The following is a 17,752-nucleotide window of genomic DNA, read 5'->3' as shown; positions in this document are numbered from 1 at the left end:
CTTCACTTTTGAAGCTATAATTCCACTCCTAGGAAAACTATTATAAAGGAATAACCAGAAATTAAATTACCAATTTAAGTAAAAGGATGATTCTCTCAACAACTCTCTGTTTTTCAAGTTTCTACTAATCTTTTATTTGGGGAATGAACAATGATTTCAGATTGAGTTACAGTTGCATTTAGTAGTATTCTTTATCTTCTGTTTTTAAATGATTTACATGTAGGAGGCTAAAAATAAGTAACCATAAAAATTCTAGAAGAGTGGTCAGATTTTATCAGTTTGTACTTGGAGAAAGGCAAAGAAATAGAGTGGGAAGGGAACATATAAACTGAAAAAGCGAGAAACAACTACAGAGAAGATGGGTTTTGAGATGAGATGAGAGAGAGAATGTCTTCCAAGTTAGAGTTTAGCCTGAAAGAAACAATTTTCTCCCTGGCTACCCAAAGCCAGTGAGATCTCCAGAGCTATCGCAAATGCAATTACAGAAGGCACTCTCAGACGTTTTTCAGGACACTTTCACAAAGAATATTCACATATAATGGGCATATGTCCAACATTTCTTTAATTCCATGGATTTATGCAAACTTAAGTAGAAACAGAAATAGAAAATATATTTGATGAAATCTATGTAGCTGGGCTTGAAAGTTACACTACTTTTAATGACTGACTATTAAATAAAGCAGGCAGAGAAAATAAAAACTCTTGATTGATTAGAATGTTCATCCTGAATCTAAGTGGGTTTGGACCTACCTAGATTATGGTCCTGAAGAAGCTACCTAATGAAAGAACATGCCAGAAAAAATTATCCAAAATTTGAAAATAAGGCATGTGCATGCATGCACACATGTGCACATGCACGCGCACACACACACACACACACACACACACACACACACACACAATGAGCAGCATGTCTTTCAATATATACATGGGCAAAGGCCATTCAAGGATTGTGTAGGGAATGTACTTAGTTCATAGCAATACTTACTGTTGATTAAAGGCCCAGACTCAGTAAATTCACTCTGTTAACTTAAAAACTGCCATAATGAGATGGTGGTGCAGGCTGGTAGAACAGATAACCCCAGAGATTTATGGCCCATTGGTCATTATCAGTTTATATCTAAACCAACAATCTTATCTTAATATTTCTTTGTGAAATTTCCTATAAACACCCCAGCTTCTTAAATGCATTTTGAACTTGTCCTAACATCTCACTGGTTCTCTCATTAGTCAATGAGTTAAATAAAATCTTTTACATGTGTTAATTTTAGATTTGCTTTAGAGTCATGACTTTACTTTTTTTTGAAAATTATACTTTAACGTAGAGGATAAAGAGTCTACCCTCATTAGTAATTTTATTGTGTCTTATTGATGCCCAGTGAACTGCGATTGTTATTTGGATTTTGCTGTGAATATTTATTCCTGCGACTTAATTTGTAATTCACTGTGTACATTTATTCCTGTTAGCTAAAGCTCCGCAGAGGAAGTTTCATTCTTTTAGTGCGTTTGCAAACAAATCCTCAAAAATTTTAACTAGGTGAAATACTCAGATTTGGTGGATCCAATTAGCATTTGTAGCCAGGACCCGGATGCCCAGAGTAGACTAAGCAAAGGCCAATTTGGTGCTGCGGCTAAGTAGAGTTGACATCTGATTTCCTCCTTTGTCTCATTATCCTTCTGTTCTACTGTATACATTTTGCAGGGTATTTTGAAACAGGTTTTTTAACAGAGCAGATGAGTGGGCCACTACTTCTCATCTGTTTGCATTCCTTTGTTTTTTGCCACTCAGTAAAGTGAATGAATACCCAAATGCTTAACAGCAATCACATATGCTTAGGTTCTATGCCTACAATGTTTCACTGACTTAAAAAAATATAGATTCTAGGGGCACCGTTGTGGGTCAGTGGGTTGAGCATCTGACTCTTGATTTTGGCTCAGGTCATGATCCCAGGTTGTGGGATCCAGCCCCATGTTGGGCTCCACACTGGAGCCTGCTTAAGGTTCCTTCTCTCTCTCTCTCTCTCTCTCTCTCTCTCTCTCGCTCTCTCTTCCCCCTCGTCCCCCATGCCCCCTCCCCCACTTGCTCTCAATCTCTCTAAAATAAAAAAAAATGACAAAAATAAAAGAATATAGATTCCCATTTCACAAGTAGTACTTATTAATGGATTTCTCCATTTCTTACACTGGAAGTTAATGACAGATAGTTGAGATTGCTTTGAATTATGAGGAAACTCTGATATGAGTGAAGTGTACTGATAACCAAGCATTCACTTACTGATCACATCTCCTTTATCTACATTCCATTAATTCTGTATAAAGTCATGCTCTTTAACTGAAGGTGTTTTGTTAGCTAATGTGCTATGAAGATAACATCTCTAAAAAATTCCCAGCTCAAAGTATCCTAGTATAACAGTTGAAAGTGACAACTTGAACTTTACTTGGGACTAAATATATCAGCACCATCAGTATTTTTCACTTTTGTAAAACAACAACAATGAAGCTGTTGAAATGTAGACGTTCAAATTTTGCCTGATCCTCCCGTCAGGTGCCTTCCAATACTGATAGCTATTCTGCATGAAACCCATTTGTCATCTTTCTGCAATTGCAAAGGGGAAGATAGGAGGAGGGACCAGGGAATTGCCCTACTATTGAAAAAGAAACTAGGGGTTTCCTTTGTGTTTTACATTTACTTGCTGTAGACAAGTCAAACCCTTGTTAGGTTCCTGAATGCTAAAGTTCCAAAAAAAAGTCTCAAGACCTCTCATTGTATCCTGAAACTTTAACCTTTTCTAAAACAATTATCTTGTTTTGACACGAACTGGTGACGTGATATTTGGCAAGTCAGTTAACCTCTCCCTTCTGAGTTTCCTTATCTTGAGAAGGTAGTTCTTAAAACAGGTGATTGGGAAGATTTCTTTTAAGTAGGCATTTTTGAGTCTTTAACTTGGGCCTTTGTCTAGAGAGACCAGTTTATAAGCTCTAAATAATTTGTGAGCTTCCTCCTAAAATAATAACACTTGACATTTGTGTTTACAGTTTACAAATTGCTCCCAGCAAAAGGTTTGTCCCCTCATAACTAACAGCTTGCGCTACATAGTAAGTGCTCAGAATACATTTGTTGTCAATTAATACATTCACTATAAATGTTAAATGTTACTATTTTCCAAGTATTATAATAGTAATAGATGAGAAAAACATTTGGCCTTCACTCATTTTCTTTCTGGGCATGAGTCAATTATATCCATTATAATGGAAAGTAAATAAGTTCTTAGGTGATTTGCAAAAGGTAAAATATCAAAAGAATATTGGATTTGAAGATAGAATAACTCATTTCTAGTCTGGCTCTGCAACTCAGCTGGACAGTTCATATTCCTTACCTGCAAAGTGGGAATAGTATCTCATAGAGGATCTCATCATCTATAAAGTGCTTTACAAATGTGAGATTTTCTCATTCTTTGACTAATTTATACAACCTACATATTATATTTGGCTCTATTAATTTTTTTCCCCAGGATTAAAATGGAAAACTGGAAAGGTTGATGGACTTATGTTCACATAACCAAGCTGAAAAGCCAGGGAAGTTATGACAAGGTTGAAGTCTGTTCATCAGAAGTGAATGAAACAAAAAGGTCAAGCTTCCTAATCATTTGATCATCTGAATAATGATGACTAACCAGTTAGACTGGCCATTGACATCCATAACAGACATGATCAGCCCTACCATAGGTAATTTAATGGAAATGACAACCATTAAAACACAGGACTGGAAGTAAAGAAACCTGGCTTTAGACTCCTGCAAATGAAAGGGAATATGATCAAAAGTTAATCACTCAGCCTTTCTGAGCCTCAGTTTTGACTTTGTGAAATTATGGTTGGGAGTAAATGACTTTCATGTTTCTCATTTGGCTTTATTGCTGACACCTGTTCCAGCCACACCTTCCAATGACGGAGTTGAGGTAAGTATTTTATTTTTTGTTACATTTTTATGTATCCTCAAATTTATCTGGAACAGCATTTTCAATTGTTCTTTATTTTGTGCCTACGGATCATTGCATTTTAGGTTAGTCAAAACACCAGTCTTGGGTTTTATGATTTGATATTTGAAAGAATGTTTCCAAAGGAAATTTAAAGAGACTGATAATTAAATTGACCTGTTCACAATTCAGAGAATAAATTTGGCATGTTCTTTTTACAGCAAAAATGATTTTCTCAACATAGTCCAAATTAATAATAAACCAAAATGATTGTATTCTAAGATTATGTATATCTAAATCATAAAATGAGACTATTGATTTAATTAAATCAGATCAAATACGGTTTTTCTTCAATAGCACATCATCACTCAAGCTTAAAAATATTTTGGAGGTAAGTAAAGCTCTATTCTAAGCTCACTTTTAGAGGGAGAAATTCTACTTAGGAGAAGGAAACAAGTAAGGATGGAAAATTGTCTTCCAAGGACACTGGAGAAAGTATCTCCATGGAGACATGTGAATGTGAATCAACCTGGGGAGGCAATTCGTGAATCAACCTTAAGTAACCAAAGTGAGTCAGCATCTCCCTGTGATAGCACACACCTTGCCACCATCTATTACTCAGGGCCATAAAATTTTCTTGAGATGAGATCAAGCAGGATGGGGACCGAGCACTGGGTCTCTGCAGCTGGCAACCCCTTATAGCTATGCTAGTGTCTGTTACATTGGATACATAGGAAGAGGAAGAGGAAGAAAGTGGCTATTGGTTAAGCAACAAACATGATCTTCCACACATATTATCCAGCATACTCATAGATGATTAATTTCCTCTAAGAGAGTACCTGTTCAATCATGATTTCCAGCTCTTACACTCTTTCTTTTAAGCCACAGGGCTACTTTAGAAAAGAAAAAGAAATCTGTGCAAAATAGAAAAGAAAAAAAAAAAACCTAACTTCTTTCACCTGAGTATTATTGAGGTAATTGCCATGGAATCATAGAACTCTGAAAAAGTTTATAAAGCACCGTTCTAGTTTGTCAATTTTTCTTAGATTGTGACATCCAGAAATAAAGGCATAATTCGGGACTGGTTTGGCATGCATAAAACTGATCTACCAGCTCACTTGTTTATATCTGGTAGATGTTTTTTTTAACCCAATTTCCATTCTGGATCAACGCAAGCTGTCCATTCCCTCTATAAAACTTACCCATTGAAGCCCACGGTGCTGAAGACTCAAGACTAGGGAGGCTACTCTACTCTCTAGTGTAGTCTGAATGTCTCCTCTCTCCGTTGAGTAGTACCCTTACCAGGACTCAGTTGTGCTCTCCCCAGCTGTCCATGATAGTTACACATGTCACTGTAATCATGTATTTTGAATATCATATAACAAAATAAATGTGAATGCAGAAATAAAGTTCTTTTGTGAGAACTAAGTTGCCAGAAATTAACTTGACATGGATTGTCAACCTAAATGTAAGAGCTACACGTATAAAACTTCTAGAAGAAAATCTAGGAGATCATCTTTGAGACCTTGGGTGAAGCTCAGATTTCTTAGGACACAAGAAGCACAAACGATAAAAGAAAAAAAAAATCAGTAAATTGGACTCCATCAAAATGAAAAACTGTTCATCTCTGAAAGAAAACGAAAAGGCAAGCCATGAACTGGGAGAAACTATTTGCAACACATACACTTGATGAAACACACACATCCAAAATAATAAAGAAGTCTCACAATTCAATAATAAGATAAACAACCCAGTTGAAAATAATCAAAAGGGTTGAACAAGTAAGTAAATGGATGTTGGATGTAAGAGCCAGGTTTCTCACTGGTAGAGAGGGAAGTTATAGAACGAGCAAGAAGAGAAGGGTAAAATGAACCCGTAGTATTGGATTAGAGTTGGAGACATCTTATGTATCAGCTTAATATATACACAAATGGATACATACAGAAAAAATTATAGATCTATGTGTGTACACGATTTCATACACAAAATAACCTATTTCTGTCTGCTAAGAGGACATAAGGGACTTCAAGCACAGCTGGGCCTCATCAAAACAGGAAAGTGGTCTAGTCAATCAAGCCTCAAGGGAGCTGCTCTCTCTGCCTCTACTGCTTTCTGTGGTCACATGGTGTCTTTAATATCTCACCTAATGCTGCTACATTCTCCAATTTTTCTTGCAACTGGCTTTTCCAAAAATGGCACTTTTATTAAAAAATAACTGTATGTTTGGGTCCACTTATAATTTCTATTTTGTCATTGATTTATAGGTCTATCTTTATGCCAGATCACGTGTCTTGATTATTACAGTGTTATAAAATGGTAGTGTAAGTCCTCACTCATTGGTCTTTGTTTTCTTTTTTTTTTTTAATTTTTTTTTTAACATTTATTTATTTTTGAGACATGGAGAGACAGAGCATGAACGGGGGAGGGGCAGAGAGAGAGGGAGACACAGAATCGGAAGCAGGCTCCAGGCTCTAAGCCATCAGCCCAGAGCCCGACGCAGGGCTCAAACTCACGGACTGTGAGATCGTGACCTGAGCTGAAGTCGGACGCTTAACCAACTGAGCCACCCAGGCGCCCCTGGTCTTTGTTTTCAAAAATGTTTTGGCTCTTCCAAACTCTGCATTTCTACACACATTTAAGAACTCACATATTAACTTCTACCAAAGACCACAGATTTTGAATAAAATTGTATGGAACCTGTGTATCAATTTAGGAAGAAGTAACATCTTAATAGTATTAAGTTTCCTGTCCATTTTATCTCTCTATTTAGATTTTTCTTTAGTATCTCTCACTAGTGTTTTGTGCTTTTCAGTGTACAGGACTTATACATATTTTGTTAAATTTATTCTTAAAAATATTTCATGTTTTCATGCTATTTGAAATATTAATTTTTAATTTTATTTTTCAATTGCTTGTTGCATATATGTATGATGAGTTTTTGTATATTGACCTAGTATCCAATGACCATGCTGACTTCACATTTATTTTAATAGCTTTTTTGTAGATTTTAAAAATTTTCTACATAAACAATCATATTTATGAAGTCAAAAAGATTTTTTTAATTTCCAATCTGCAGGCTATTTATTTCTTTTTCTTACCCTATTTTGCACTGGCTATTTTGAATATAGGTGGTAAGAGTAAACATCCTCACTTCGTTCTTAGTTACAGTCTAAAAGTGTTCAGTCTTTCATTAGTAAGTATGATATTAGCTTTAAGTTTTCCATAGATATCACTAATGATTTTTTAATCACAATAGCTATTGAATTTTGTCAAATGCTTATTAAGCATCTATTATGATGATCATAAGCTTTTTCTAGTTTAATTTGGTAAATTACATGGATTGACTTTTGAATATTAAACCAACCTTGCCTTCCTAGAATGAATCCCATTGTCATGATATATTTACTTTTTTACATGTTGCTAGATTTAATTTCATATTTAATTTCAAATTTTCATACTTCTTTCTTCTTATAATGTCTTTCTGATTTTGGTATCAGGATAATGTGGCCTCATAAAAAGAGTGGTGAAGTATTCTTTTGTTATTTACTTTCTATGTTTGTGTGCAATTACCATTTTCCTCCCTTAGATGCATGATAAAATTGACCAGTGAAGTTCCTTCCTTTTGATCTCACTTTTTGCCCTATTATCACAGTTAACCTCTTTTAACTATTTCTGACTTGAATTCTTCTAGATACTACCTTTACTAAGAGGTATTTGTTGATAAATAGATACTCCTGGAGACTGATAGGTTAAAAACTAGTTATAACTTGATAATAAAAATGAGTTTACCTCATTTACATTATTCCAATTTTTTCTTCTCTTTTCCTTCATATGTTTAATAATTATATTATTTTTTGTTCTTCTTTTTACATCTTTATACCTGTCATATATATTCATAAATCTCTACTTTTTTGTTGCACTGACTTTCAACAACCTCTTTTAGCTCCCCATAATGTTAAGATGATGGTATGAACAAATCTATTTTTTTTTATTTTTCATTCTTTTTATATAACCTACACTCTGTCAATGAAACTGTGAATTCTCACTGTCAAAGTCTTTGAAATTTGCATTTTGTCTTACAAAAGAAGCCTTCAGTATTTTACCATAAGTTAACTCTAAAGGTTGAAAAGCTATACATAATCTTTATATTATTATGATAGTAAATTTTATTTAGTGCCAGGCCAATTTATTGGCCAAGATTATATTTCCTTCATTACAAATTCAAAGTGAATTTTTGAAGGACAATGTATACTGTTTGTTACACTTTTATTAACCAGTAGCTGTATTTTCATTTGTTTCATAGTTAGACCATGTCTCTCATGTGTTTTTATTTTGTTTTGTTTATCCTGGGGTTTCTTTTTCTCTTTAATTAAAAAAAATTGGCGGGGGGGATGCCTTAGTCAGTTAAGTGTCTGACTCTTTTTTTTTTTTAATTTTTATTTATTTATTTTTTTCAATATATGAAGTTTATTGTCAAATTGGTTTCCATACAACACCCAATGCTCATCCCAAAAGGTGCCCTTCTCAATACCCATCACCCACCCTCCCCTCCCTCCCACCCCCATCAACCCTCAGTTTGTTCTCAGTTTTTAAGAGTCTCTTATGCTTTGGCTCTCTCCCACTCTAACCTCTTTTTTTTTTCCTTCTCCTCCCCCATGGGTTTCTGTTAAGTTTCTCAGGATCCACATAAGAGTGAAAACATATGGTATCTGTCTTTCTCTGTATGGCTTATTTCACTTAGCATCACACTCTCCAGTTCCATCCACGTTGCTACAAAGGGCCATATTTCATTCTTTCTCATTGCCACGTAGTACTCCATTGTGTATATAAACCACAATTTCTTTATCCATTCATCAGTTGATGGACATTTAGGCTCTTTCCATAATTTGTCTATTGTTGAGAGTGCTGCTATAAACATTGGGGTACAAGTGCCCCTATGCATCAGTACTCCTGTATCCCTTGGGTAAATTCCTAGCAGTGCTATTGCTGGGTCATAAGGTAGGTCTATTTTTAATTTTTTGAGGAACCTCCACACTGTTTTCCAGAGTGGCTGCACCAATTTGCATTCCCACCAACAGTGCAAGAGGGTTCCCGTTTCTCCACATCCTCTCCAGCATCTATAGTCTCCTGATTTGTTCATTTTGGCCACTCTGACTGGCGTGAGGTGATATCTGAGTGTGGTTTTGATTTGTATTTCCCTGATGAGGAGCGACGTTGAGCATCGTTTCATGTGCCTGTTGGCCATCCGGATGTCTTCTTTAGAGAAGTGTCTATTCATGTTTTCTGCCCATTTCTTCACTGGGTTATTTGTTTCTCGGGTGTGGAGTTTGGTGAGCTCTTTATAGATTTTGGATACTAGCCCTTTGTCCGATATGTCATTTGCAAATATCTTTTCCCATTCCGTTGGTTGCCTTTTAGTTTTGTTGGTTGTTTCCTTTGCTGTGCAGAAGGTTTTTATCTTCATAAGGTCCCAGTAGTTCATTTTTGCTTTTAATTCCCTTGCCTTTGGGGATGTGTCAAGTAAGAAATTGCTACGGCTGAGGTCGGAGAGGTCTTTTCCTGCTTTCTCCTCTAGGGTTTTGAGACCACATTCAGGTCCTTTATCCATTTTGAGTTTATTTTTGTGAATGGTGTGAGAAAGTGGTCTAGTTTCAACCTTCTGCATGTTGCTGTCCAGTTCTCCCAGCACCATTTGTTAAAGAGACTGTCTTTTTTCCATTGGATGTTCTTTCCTGCTTTGTCAAAGATTAGTTGGCCATACGTTTGTGGGTCTAGTCCTGGGGTTTCTATTCTATTCCATTGGTCTATGTGTCTGTTTTTGTGCCAAGGTGTCTGACTCTTGATTTCAGCTCAGGTCATGATCTCATGGTTCATGGGATCAAGTCCTATGTCAGGCTCTGCTTGGGATTCTCCATCTCTCTCTGCCTCTCTCTCTCCCCCAAAATAAATAAATAAACCTTAAAAAAGATTTTTAAAGTTTATTTATTTATGTAATCTCTACGCCCAATGCAGAGGAGGTATAGAGTTCAAGGGGCTAGAATTCATGACCCTGAGATCAAAAGTCACATGCTCTTCCGACTGAACCAGCTAGGCGCCCTTATCCAGGGTTTCTGTTTGCCTTTCTTTTTCCATTCGCATTATTTGTCTCTGTCATGTATTAGTTTCCTATTGCTGCTTTAGCAAATTACCACAAACTTAGTTCCTTAGAATAGCACACATTTATCATCTTACATTTTAGTAGGTCAGAAGTCTAAAGTGGATTGGTGAGGCTGCATTCCTACTAGAAGCTGTAGGGGAGAACTTGTTTTCTTGCCTTTTCCAATTTCTAGAGACTATCCCCATTCCTTGGCTCACGACCCTGCATTATTCCAGCCTCTATTTCTGCTGTCACATCTCCTTCTCTTACTTGACCCTCTTATAAGGCCACTTGTGATTACATTGGTCCTAACTGTATAATCCAGGATACTATCCTCATTTCAGGATGCTTAATTTAATCACATCTGCAAAGTTGTTTTGCCATGGACAGGTTCTGGGGACTATGATGTGGACATCTTTGGGGAGCCATAATCACACATACAATATTTTCCAACTTCTCAATCATATTTTTTTTACTCCATCAAAAAAGTAAGCAAACATTAGATATTTAGGAGGGTCCTGGGATATCAGGTTTTCTCCAGAATTGTTTCCTAGTTTGTTTGTTTTTTTCTCCATGTTTTTCCTGGCACTCACATTAGTCTGGAACAGAGAATATATATTTTTCAATCTTATACTTCTGTACCTCTCCAGATTGCTAGATATCATTTGTCTTAGATGTTAGGCAGAAAAGGGTTTTGAGCAAAGATGTGTGTGCTTCTCTGTGGCTCAGCTACAAGTTAAACTAGAACCTTCTTGGAGGAGACTTACCTAAGGCCTCAAAGTAAAGTCAACACATTCTTATTCAAGTTTGTCCTTGCAAGACCCTGAATGTTGTCGCCTTGTTAAGTACAATGCCAGAATTCCAAGAATCAATGGTCAATTAACTAGCTGTGTGCCACCTCAAATCAAGGACTTGCAGTCACCTTTTTATTTGTATTTCAGTTAAAAAGCCACTCAGTGTATTCTATATACTATGTTAATTCCATAATGGATAGAGAACTGAATTGAATGGTTGCATAGTGGTTTAAGGAGATTCAATCCTGATTTTATAGGGATAGTCTATTGAAAACTAGAATTGTTTTTTTCCTTTAGGATCCTTGTGCTGATAGAGATTTAATTTAGCCATCTTGGCATCATAAAGGGAGAATTTGCCTGAGAAACAAAACCAACAAAGAGAAAAAGCAGAGCCATGATTTGGAAAGACAGATAGATGAAGAGATTAAGTCCCAATGAGAGCTTTTAAGCCCCTTGATCTGGTTATGTCTAAAACAAACTGTATATCTCAGTTACGTGAGATAATAAATTCCTTTTTTTTCTTAAGCTAGTTGGTCTTAGTTTTCTTCACAAGGAAAAAAATGCTATTAAGATAAGAAGTTCATGGGGGTAGACATATAGATCGATACTTTACCCATTTGAAAATTTCCCTGAGATAACTTAAACCTCTCATCCAAATCTCTTGTATTTTCAGTCTGTACCCTCTTTTCTCAAAAGGAACAATAGAAAACATAGGCTATTGCTCCCTAATGGTAATTTTTTTAGAAGCTTATTTATTCATATCTCAGAATGAAAGTTTATGGTGGGAATTAGGTGACCATGACTTTCTAATAGAGGAAAAGAAAATCCTTAAACTCTTTAAAATTCCCATTCATTTCACAGTACATTAATTTGTATCTTCCCTTCCCCCACCCCTCTCAAGCCCCCCCTCCCCCCCCGACCCCCCCCCCCCCCCCCGTTACAGAAGGAAACTACAATATTCTAAGGTCAAATCCATGTCCTTTTGCAAATCAATCCTCTTTCCTGCACATAATTACTTCTAAGGACAAAAAAAAAATCCTCTTTCCAAACATCTGTGTATATTCACTAAATAATCCTCCTGCTGGATTTACTTTAGATTTAGTTCTCAAAGATAGACTCTAAAGTCTTTAACTGAAGCTAAAAACAAACAAACAAACAAACAAACAAAACACACACACACACACACACACACACACACACAATTAGACTTTAAGTACCCTGGCTCTATTCCAAATTCTAAGAGATGTCTCCTCCCTATGTTTTCAATTTTAAAAAGAACCATCTCATCTTCCAATATCCACTTTAAAAAATATTTTCCATACACTTTCTGACTGTTATATGCTCACAAATGTTGGAGTTGTTTGTCTAATGTTATTTGCAAAAGAGTGACTTCTTGTGGCTGTCAGTAACTATGCTGTGTCTCCCTCCCTGAAATCCCAGGATAATCCCCTGTGAATGTCTGACAGACTTTATAGAATTATTATGACATTCAGAGTGCTCTCAGGGCTCCGAGCCACAAAAAGTATTTTTCAATATTATAATTTATCTGTGATCTTTTTACTGCCATGTCCTCTAAAATACTCAGAAAGACAAAGTCAGCATGGCTTGTTCTTGGGTACTTTTTGTTTTGTTCTGGGAAGGCAACTTTTGGATCTGAAAAGTGGCTAATACTACACTCACACTTTCCACTTGGTACCATTTATGATGAAAGACCCCAAAGAAATCGGTGGCTTTAGATATACATGGCTTGGCTGGCCCTTTGTCACTCTCCAGGGCAACATGTACCCGGTTCTCAATATTTGGGACTCTCATCCCTAGGTGTATTAGTTAGGGTAACCATCACACAAGCTTTGATAAAGCTGGTGCTTAGCTCTGAATTTGGTCCTGAATTTGCTTCATAATCCTGAGGTCTTTCGGGTCCCTGAATTGACCTTGATTACCAGGAGAGGTGGAGGGGTAGGCTGGGGACCTCCAGACAGCTATGATACAATAGCCCTCTACAGGCAGACCCATATAGGGTCGTCCCTCATCGCTAGCAATTTAGTACGGAATTGCTTTATTCCAGAGCTACCGCCCAGAGCACAGTACTGTGGAAATAGGATTTTGATGTAGGGAGGTAGGAAGATCATTTGGAGGCCCTGAGCATTGCCTGGGCAGCTATGGCACACTGTGAAGGGCATGCTTGCCTACTATGGGGTTCTGGACTATAAGGGAAGAGAAGAAAGGAGAAAGACACCAAATTCAGATCAGTTTGTCTGTCTCATAGATTTGCCAAACAGTGTCTCTGTTTCAGGGCTAAACCCCTTACTTACTAAAGGGTTTTAGTAAACTCATACACTCTGAGTTTATTCCCCTCCCCACTTTGATGCCTGTTTGGAATGTTTTTTCTTTGTTGCCACATCTGAGTTTTCTTGACTTCTACATGCACAGAAGCAGTTTCAGCTGACAGTTGTTACAAAGTAGGTCAGTGAATTAAAAATAAAGCAAAATGTTTGCATTTTAGGTCAAAATGTTTATACCTCTCTGATGAAGAAACACAGTGATTTTTTTCACTATTTAAATGGAACATGTGTCTGGGGTGCCTCTGTGGCTCAATCAGTTGAGTGACTGACTTCAGCTCGGGTCATGACCTCACAGTTCCTGAGTTCAAGCCCCACGTTGGGTTCTGTGCTGACATCTCAGAGCCTGAAGCCTGCTTTGGATTCTGTGTCTCCCTTTCTCTCTGCCTCTCCCCTGCTTGTGCTCAGTCTCTCCCTCTCTCTCTCTCTCTCTCTCTCTCTGTCTCTCAAAGATAAATAAACATTAAGAAATTTTTAAAAAATAAATGGAACATAGGTCTGCAAGACATTCCAAGGAACAGCCTTTTTTGCAGCCACAGATAAGAATTTCTTTAACTGCTAGCTCTCTACCCGACTTCTATTAGCAGAGCACAAAGTAATTATAGTTGTCTGATCGGTTGGTATTTGGAAAAAGTAATTGTCCAAAAGGAGAGAATATGCAGGCAGAATGATTTAATAATTTGTGTATCAAATTTGCCCTTTGGTTGGTTGTCATTAGCATATAAATGAACTTATAAGGCATATTTTGAACAGTGTGTAAACTCTGGAGCAATTAGATAAAATAAAACCTCTCCACTCACTAGAACTTCCCGTAATTCAGAATGGAGAAAGAATTCAAGATTCTGAAAACACACGAGACTGCCTCACTATGCCATAGAATTTTGAATCTCTTCCAGTAAAAATCTTCCTTTAATATTTGGGTAGAGATCTCTTGCCAAACAGGTCAGCAGAAGGCAGAAAATGCAAGCTTTGGAAGATCTTCCTACATGTCCAAGAGTGCCAAGTCCTGCTCGGCCATTTTATATTCATACTTTACTTGTAGCTTCAAAACCAGGGTGCAGATTCTGCAAAAATCCCACTTGAGAACAGACTTTTCAAATCTACTAGAATAAAGCCCAGGAATCATTGCAGCACTGTATACCATCTGGTCACAAATGCTTTCGAAGCCCAGAAAGTGGATCATGTCTTTAGTCCCAGAACAGGTATTTAAAGATATTACAATATTTCTAAAAATGTGTGTAAATAGCTATGCACACTAGATGGTAATTGATTCAGTAACCAATGAAGCCATCTTTGTTAATTTTTTTTTTTTTTTTTACAAAATCCTGTTTCAGATTAGTGAGATGCCTCTCTGCATTTATTTATATTGGGGGCACCCAAAACGTAGAAAATGTAATAAACATCTGTGATAAATATTCACCACCAAAATGAACAAATATCAAATTTTATTACCTTCAGTTGTTTTTTTCTTTTTTAAATAGAGCATTAAAGTCTCTACATTTTCTCTGTTAGGCCCATTATCTTCCCTTTCCAAAGATCAGCATCATCTGGTATACATATCCCATTTACATTTTCGTTTTTGTATTGTATTTTTTATGTTCTTAACAGAGTTATATAATATTCTCCATACATGTCTTGCCTAATTAGAAAAATTTTATTATATTATCTGATCTTTATTGTTAGTATACAAGCATGGTATTTTTTTTTTATTGTCTATCAATCTTAAATTTGGATGCTCTTCTGAATTCTCTTGATTTTTAGAAGTTATCTGAGGGTTCTTTTGAATTTTCTACAAAAATAATCATGTATTCTACAAGTGAAAATTTGACCTTTTTCTTTCCAACTCTCATACCTCTTTTATTTTGTATTATTCCTTTGGTTAGGAACTTCAGTGCAATGTTGAATAGTAGGCATCCTCACCTTAGTTCTTAATCTACTTGAAGTCTTCTAAAGTTTCACCATTTAGACTAATGTCTGTTATTCGCTTTTGATAGATTCACTTGATTAGGTAGAAGTTGCCTTCTATGCACACTTTTGGTTTCTTTTTCTGATTTACTGAGAGGAGTATATGGCATTTCTCTGTCAATCTCTCTCTCTTTTTAAAAATTTTTTAGAGAGAGAGCACACATAAGCAGGGGAGAGGGGCGGGGGGGGGGGAGAGAGAGAGAGAGAGAGAGAGAGAGAGAATTTCAAGCAGGTTCCATGCTCAGCATGGAGCCAACACGGGGCTTGATCCCACAACCCTGGGATCATGACCTGAGCTGAAATGAAGAGTCAGACATTGAACTGACTAAGCCATCCAAGCATCCTTTCTCTATCAATCTCAATGCAGTAAATGTGATGATTTAATTTGAAGATTTTTCCAATGTTAAATTATTCTTGCCCTCCCAGTCTTAATTTATTTGGTCATTATCTATCATCTACCTATCTATTTATTCAATTCCATGTGGCAATTTGGCGATTTTTAGTTAATTATATTATTCATTTAAATATTCATCAAGTACTTCCCATGTGCCAGGCACTTAGGTAATACAAGTACAGTAGTGAAAAAAAAGTTTTTTTAAACTCCTTGCCTTTGTAGATTGCATTTAAGAAAGCAGTCAACAAGCAAAATGGATAAGTAAAATATATAATATATTAGATAGTGATTGCTATTAAAGAAAAGAATTAAAAGAGAAAGGGGATGTGAAATCTGTGTGAAGGGTTGGACTTTAAATAGAATTTACAAGAAAGTGTTCATAAAAGCATGAATCTGAGGAAAGGCCTGTAGGAAGTGAGAGGACCTCACTATGCAGCAAAACGGGGAAAGAATACTCCAAACAGAAGAAACAGAAGTTAAACAATCCTAAAATAGGGACAGTTATGACATATTTAAAGAAGAATTTGGAAATTTTTTTCTAGAAAATTGTCTATTTTGTTGAAATTTTCAAATTCATTGGCATACAATTACTTCTACTGCCTAATTATTTTTAAAAATGATTGCATTTGCCATCCCTAATACTGCTTTTTGGTCACTTTTTGTCTTGATTAGTCTACCCAGAACTTTGTCTACTTTGTTACTATTCTCAATATTATTATTACCAAATATGCTCTGTATATTGGGGATTATCAATTTATACATTGCATATCAGATGTGCAAAACAAGTCACTTTGTGCTTCTTTATCTCGGATAACATCCTCTCTCTTAACACTCATAGAGGGCACTGTCAAACTTCTGGATATCTTCATGTCAAAGAGTTGCTAGTGAAAATTTGATAGTGCTGGCCCAATCTCTCTCTGCCTAACCACACCATGCTGCCATTTTGAGTTTACTCAGCAGCTGAGTCCTACTGGCATTAAGGCATTCTGCAAAGGTAGCCTATTTAGTGATTCCACAAAGGCACAAGCTGCCCTCTTTTGCCATTGCTCTCAAGGCCTTTGCTGGCCACCTGCATAATCTCGGGGTTGCACAGGAGGTACAGTTAAAACTGAAAGGATCATTGGTACAAAGGAGAACAGAGAGGCCTGGTCAGGGAGAAAGCTGAGTTACCCAGAAGCAGCTTCCTTGCTTGCATCAGGCCAACGCACCATGAGTTACAGACAGTTCAGGAATAGAATCAGTAAGACCAAGGACAATGTCTGAGACGAGACGGATGAGATACTTCAACTAGAGTGTATTAATAATATTTTTCTACTTTTTGTATTTTATGATGCTGTGGTATCTTGGGGCCTTAATGGGTAGAGATTGTCCCTCTCAGGGTTAGACAACTCCTAAAGATAGCAAACATTGACTTGCGAGAATAATCTTTAAATGCGAATCAACCAGTTCAGAGCCCATACCCCTGGGCTGAGCCATCATACCCCTGTCTTAATCATCCCAGGGCCAGGTATAAGATAAGTAGGGACAGTTCCAATGTTCCTGAACCCACCCAAATTATTCAAACTAGCCAACCCTAGGCCTGTATACTTTGTGTACCCTGCTTGGCCCATTCCTTCCCACAAAAAGCACAATGAAAGCTCTCAGTCATGCTTTCCCCTTTTGCTCCATCTGATTTCTGAGTGATCCTGGTGCTTCCCATTTGGCTCTGTATGGTATGCCATGCCTCTTATTTCTAGGGATCTGTGGGTATAAACTTTTTCCTTGATGACAATCATTTCTATGTTTGCATGTGTTACCGTACCTAATTAAAACAAATCCTGGCACATTTTATTTATTTATTTATCTATCTATCTATCTATCTATCTATTTATTTATTTATTTTTCAATGTGTGTTTATATTTGAGAAAGAGAGGGACAGGATGTAAGGGGGAAGGGCAGAGAGAAAGGGAGACACAGAATCCAAAACAAGCTCCAGGCTCTGGGCTGTCAGCACAGAGCCCAACGCGGGGTTTGAACTCACCAACAGAGAGATCATGACCTGAGCTGAAGTCAGATGCTCAACTGACTGAGCCACCCAGGCATCCCACAAATCCTGATACATTTTATTTTATTTTATTTTAAAATTTTTTTAACGTTTATTTATTTTTGAG

The 17,752-nt window shown here is 36.7% G+C and overlaps 1 protein-coding gene across 6 annotated transcripts in view; it reads left to right on the top strand.

Moving 5' to 3' along the window:
• The window catches only part of LOC132694076 (uncharacterized), a 225,942-nt gene that overhangs the window by 108,960 nt on the left and 99,230 nt on the right, over positions 1-17,752 (top strand). For 2 of the 6 annotated variants that reach the window (XR_013556713.1, XM_078449682.1), the window contains exon 3: positions 3,513-3,971. The exons of the other annotated variants lie outside the window; for them this stretch is intronic. Coding sequence is in view for 1 of the 2 variants with exons in the window: in XM_078449682.1 (XP_078305808.1) it covers positions 3,513-3,559 (47 nt within the window). In the remaining variant the exon portion in view is untranslated. Of the gene's footprint in view, positions 1-3,512; positions 3,972-17,752 lie in introns of those variants that run through there. 6 annotated transcript variants of the gene reach the window in all.

The sequence above is a fragment of the Panthera onca genome, chromosome B4, assembly GCF_046562875.1.
Source record: "Panthera onca isolate mPanOnc1 chromosome B4, mPanOnc1 haplotype 2, whole genome shotgun sequence".
Lineage (NCBI taxonomy): Eukaryota > Metazoa > Chordata > Mammalia > Carnivora > Felidae > Panthera > Panthera onca.
This window is presented reverse-complemented; position numbering and strand designations above follow the sequence as displayed.